The sequence below is a fragment of the Hordeum vulgare genome, chromosome 7H (genome assembly GCF_904849725.1).
Source record: "Hordeum vulgare subsp. vulgare chromosome 7H, MorexV3_pseudomolecules_assembly, whole genome shotgun sequence".
In the NCBI taxonomy this organism is placed as follows: Eukaryota; Viridiplantae; Streptophyta; class Magnoliopsida; order Poales; family Poaceae; genus Hordeum; species Hordeum vulgare.
This window is the reverse complement of record NC_058524.1, coordinates 597,302,771-597,308,245: the sequence shown is the minus strand read 5'-3', so window position 1 is coordinate 597,308,245 and position 5,475 is coordinate 597,302,771. Positions and strand designations below refer to the sequence as shown.

The window sequence follows — 5,475 nt, the reverse complement described above, 5'->3', positions numbered from 1 at the left end:
CACCTTGATCTCGGCCCTCACCTGCCTGTAGCCCCTCGATTTCTCCTGCTCGCCGCCGTGGCCCTGCTCCTCCTCCTGTCCTCCCTGCTCCTGCTCGCGCTCCTCGCTCCTCCTGCCGCGGTCACGCTCCTCGCTTCTCCTGCCGTGCCCGTGCTCGCGCTCCCGCTCTTGCTCGTGCTCCCGGCGCTCAGAACGGCCGGAGCTAGAGAGGTGCGGGCACGCCATCTCAAAGTAGTTGCCGTCGTTCCCGGCCTCCACGACGACGACGATCTTGGTCGCGCGGGTGGTGTATCTCAGTGCCGTCATCGAGCCCTGCATGCATGGACGCACGACGGAAAAACACACACCGGTATCTGCTCCTCCGACGCCTCACATATCTCACCCTCACCTCTGGAATAAAACAATCCCGGCCATCCTTTGCAATCCCGGTGACAAACAGTCCGAGAGTTCGATTTAGAACGGGATTGCATAGTTTAGGGTGCAATCGACAGGGATTTTGAGTTTGGGGTTCATTTCATCGAACCTCTACGAGTTTAGGGTTCAAAATGGACTTTTTCCGTGAATGAACAAGACTACATGCATGCATGACTCAACTAATGCATGACTAAATAATACTATAAATCTAGCACTAATAACAAGATTAATTCCAATGCTGATTTTATTAACGAAACAAAGCACATTGCAACTGTCTTAGAGATGAGAAATTCATAACACATACAGATAGACATTGGGCCAACCAAATAGTATGTTGGTACTCTGGCTCTATGGCTACGATTCCGCATTCCTCCCATGGACAGACTTGAGAAGCTCAGTTAGCACCAAAGGGCAGCTTGCCTCCAGGTGCTTATACCCCTCCGTCGTCAGGACAGCGTCAAGTATTTCAGGAGTTCTGACGATGAACTTGCCACACTTGACCTTGAGCTGTGAACAATTGTGTTGCTTGGCTAATGCCAGAGTTGTCGCTGCCGTGTCCACGGTGATGCCACGAGAGAGCTTAGCCTCACATATCAGCTTGAGCCTGTCCACTCCATACCTGTCAGCGGCTGCGAGCAGATGCTGAGCCATCACCGTCGACGCCTCCTCTTGCTTTTCCAGTTCAGGGACCGTGTCGGTGTAGATGAAATGGAGCATGGCTCTGAATGCATCCGGCTCCATGTCCATGATCTCCACACGCCGCGAGCTCTTCTCTTTCATTTCTCCAAAGAACTGGGCCTTGAAAACAGGAGACCTGGCGGCGAGTACGCTCTTGTGGGCACGAAATGACTCGTTGCATACGAGAAACGTCACATCCGATCCCATCTTGCTCTGCAGGATCTCGCCGAGGTGCTGGTGCAGGTTGGAGGATGGCACCGGAACCTCTTCAGCTGGGATCCTCGGTAACGGTAAGGGCTTGAGTACTGCGATGGCGCACTGTATGGTCAAAGTATCATCCTTGAGATAACCTGCCAAATCATCTCTACGCCCGAGGAACACGAGATCCCTGCATTCTTCCTGGTTATAGAAGGTTCCTGACGCACTACCCCCTTGAGAAGGTTCAAGCTTCCCGCTGGGATCTATCAGCCGACAGGCTAGGCTCGCTTCCACACCTGATCCGCGGGGTTTGCTGCAACATGAAATCGTTAGTGCCACCAACAGATTGCGATTGTCCGAGCTTCGCGCCATCCCAGGATAGATACGGACTTCCCACTCGTACCCATCGACGGTCCATCTGGATGGGATGTAGTTGTGACCGTAACGACAGGTGGTCATGCACTTCGTGGCGCTGAAGCCTTGGATCTTGAGCAGCTGCACCAGGCGCGCGGCGTGGGTGACGTTTGTGCAGGCATCTTCCATGGTGAAGGTGGATGTAGAAGGAAGGAGCACGGGTGCGCTGCATGGATGGACGTTTGGTTAATCGATAGAGAATACCAGCAGCCGCAGTAATTACGCGACTTGTGCGCTTCCACACGTTTGGACTCTCTGTGAGCCTTCCTCGATCATTAAAGAAGAATTACAAGTCTAGACTGTGTGCGCCGCTCGGTCTTCACCCGTTTCACGTACTACCTTCGTCCAAGTGTATAGTACATGCGCGTAGTTCTAGGTTATCAATTTAGCTAGCTAAATATATATTATATACGTTAAAAATTATATATTCAAAAACTACATCCCCGCATGAATCTAATAATATATTATTTAGTATATATAATACATATTTAAGTAGTTAAATTAACGATCTAGAACTACACGCATGCCCTATACACCCGGACGGAGGGAGTAGTACTACGACAAGGAGTAGTGTTATTCACTTCCAACTGAAAAGAGAAATTAAAAAAAACAATCAAAATAAAACGGAGTAGTACGTGTCACGCTTCATACGGGAAGCTGATATATAATTCTTACTTCCACCCTTATCTCACTCTCCGGCTCTTCCTAATCCTGCTACTTACCACTGAATTTTTGTCCAAAAGGACCCCCTGTCGAGTGGGATTGTCAAAAGAGACCACCTACGAGTGCGAACGATAAAAAAGACCCCCACCCCGGGTGGCGGCAGGCGCGCCAGGCGGCACGTGGCACCTGCCGCCACCGCACGAGGCGGCCGTGGGGCCTGCCGCCACCGCCCCTGGCGGCCGGGGCCTGCCGCCACCGGCTGAGGCGGCCAGCGCGGGATCCCGTTCCCCCCCACTCCTGTCCGTAACGGACAAGGCCGGGTGGGCCCTGCCGCCTCGGGAGCAGGCGGCCAGGTGCACTTTTTCCGCGCGGCCGGCACTGTTGCTGATTGCGCTGATTTCCGCGCGGCCAGATTCCCAGGCTTATTTCCCGCTCGCACCGACGAAACAGTGGGAATTTTTCCCGCTCTCCACCGACGAAACAGTGCGAAACTTCTTCTTTATAAGCGAACCGCGTCGCTGCCTCCTCTCTCACTCTCTTCTCCTGCCGTTGCCTCCCGTGTCACTCCTCTTTCTCACTCTCTTCTCTTTCTCACAACCGTACTCACGAAGACCACGAAAGCCTCCAGGGTCCTAAATCGCCACATAAACATTCATACGGAGTAGCTCTTGTGAGAAAGAGAAGAGAGTGAGAAAGAGAAGAGAGTGAGAAAGAGGAGTGACACGGGAGGCAACGGCAGGAGAAGCGAGTGAGAGAGGAGGCAGCGACGCGGTTCGCTTATAAAGAAGAAGTTTCGCACTGTTTCGTCGGTGGAGAGCGGGAAAAATTCCAACTGTTCCGGCCGGCCGCGCGGGAAAAATTCGAGCGGGAAAGGAGCCTGGGAATCAGCGCAATCAGCAATAGTGCCGGCCGCGCGGAAAAAGTGCACCTGGCCGCCTGCTCCCGAGGCGGCAGGGCCCACCCGGCCTTGTCCGTTATGGACAGGAGTGGGCGGGAACGGGATCCCGCGCTGGCCGCCTCAGCCGGTGGCGGCAGGCCCCGGCCGCCAGGGGCGGTGGCGGCAGGCCCCACGGCCGCCTCGTGCGGTGGCGGCAGGTGCCACGTGCCGCCTGGCGCGCCTGCCGCCACCCGGGGTGGGGGTCTTTTTTGTCGTTCGCACTCGCAGGTGGTCTCTTTTGACAATCCCACTCGACAGGGGGTCCTTTTGGACAAAAATTCCTTACCACTCTCTCAAGTACGACGAGTTTTTTTTAAAGAACGATTATCCCTGGCGTCTGCATCAAAAGATGCATACAACCATATTACTTCCTCTGTATCTAAATACAATTATTTAAAAACGGATGGAGTATTAAATAAGGTATCAAACAAAGTACAAGTTCATCTCAGGTTCTTGAGCTATCTGAAACCAAAAAAGTAAAATGTTACAACTGGCAAAAATAGGACAAGATGACTGAATACCTTTCATATTATTAAACCATCATCCAACTCGGTTGTACATAGCCTAAGCTATCATTTTTCAACGATTGCCCCTATGCTTCGCACGACTGAGTATAATGATCACGTACAAATCCATCCAAGTGCTTGGAAGATAACCTGCAAAAGATTTGTGACATTTGTTCGGTTGACAACATCGTTTTGACAATTCGAAATGAAATAAAGTAATGCGCAGACTCCCATTCGAATTAATTTATTGTGATGTATTGGGCTCTACTTCATTTAGCCATGTACAATCAAATAATATGGAGATGTTATTGTGAGGACTGACATTAAAGAACACATCCATTGTACGGCACAAAAATCTATTTGCGAAAAAGGTGTTGAATTGTTTCATCCCGGGCACAAAAACAACACTGTATCTTACCTTCACATCTACTTTTCGTCAAGATGAATCCCATATAACTTTATTTTTAAAAGCATCTTAATTTTCTAAATATGAAGCGACTTTGAGACTGGTACAATGTCAATCAAGTCCACACACATAGATTTTACAGTGGACACGCCAGAAGTGAAAATTTGCAATTTGCACTATAAATCAACCGTTTTTTATCCCCTTTATGTGACACAATTTTAAATCATCGTCTTGCCAAGGTGGACGATAGGGGATTCATCGCACATGTTATAAAACAAATTTGTGTGATATGATGTTCCCTCGCATATGCCCGAGGACGAAGATGATTCGTGGTCATCGTCGTTAGCCATGCATCCATCCATGAGACCATCTCCAACAACATCACGTGAAACTATGCCCGGCCCTCCGGAAGCCATGTGTGCATCATGTCACCTGAAGGAGCTCCCATGCCTTCCATAAGAGAACCAAAAGTCATGCCTTTCATGGTAGCTCCAAAGCCAACAATGCCTCCCGTAGATGGTCCCACGCCTCCAATGTTGCTCCGAAGCCACCCATGCCTCACATATCTTTGTTGATGGTGTAGTTGCCCGCTGTTCCTTTCGATGCCTCGAAGATACCCTCACCATCCTCGTCCATCTCATCATCTTCATGCACTTCATTGGTTTGAGACCAATTGTTTGAGCCGACACCAATAGTTGACATATATGTCTCATTATCGAAACTACAAAGCATGAAGAATAAAACTAAACTGCCCGTTTTTATGTAAAAAAACTCCAACAAAAAAAGGGCGAAAGCATACCTTGTGGGCACTTCATCGAGCACCTTGTCTGCGGCGGACGCCGGCGCAGCAAATTGCGAGCTCTTTGGCGCTTGTTCAGTCAGCGGAGTCGTGGTCGGACGCCTTGCAAGCTTCTTGTCGGACGCTTACTAGCGCCAGCGTTGTCCGTTGCCCCCTTCTTTCGGGTCGTCTTCGGCGTCGCGGCCGCCACATTCGATCGCTTGAGGGGGGGGGGGGCTTGACGACGGGCAACGGCGACGCGACGACACCCACCGCGGTCAGCAGTGGCGCTATGACCAAGCTCCGCACGAGGCCGCCGCCTGGAGGAGCGGCGGCGGCGACGGCAACGGCGATGCTTAGCCCCACGCTAGGATTTGATGTGGCGCTGGCAACGGCGGGGTCGCGGGTGTAGGGAGGCGTGAGGAGGATGTCGCCGGACCACTCCATCGGGCGATTTCTTCGGCGGTGACGTGGACGCATG

The 5,475-nt window shown here is 51.6% G+C and overlaps 1 protein-coding gene across 1 annotated transcript; it reads right to left on the bottom strand.

Moving 5' to 3' along the window:
* Window positions 1–768: 768 nt before the first annotated feature.
* On the bottom strand, window positions 769–1,833 carry LOC123409438 (BTB/POZ and MATH domain-containing protein 1-like). The gene has a single exon (XM_045102339.1). The coding sequence runs from the start codon at window positions 1,831–1,833 to the stop codon at window positions 769–771; it is 1,065 nt and encodes a 354-aa protein (XP_044958274.1).
* Between the last annotated feature and the right edge of the window lie 3,642 nt (window positions 1,834–5,475).

Excerpts from the sequence above, each read along its gene's own strand:
- LOC123409438 (XM_045102339.1), bottom strand. The coding sequence starts at position 1,833 with ATGGAAGATGCCTGCACAAACGTCACCCACGCCGCGCGCCTGGTGCAG.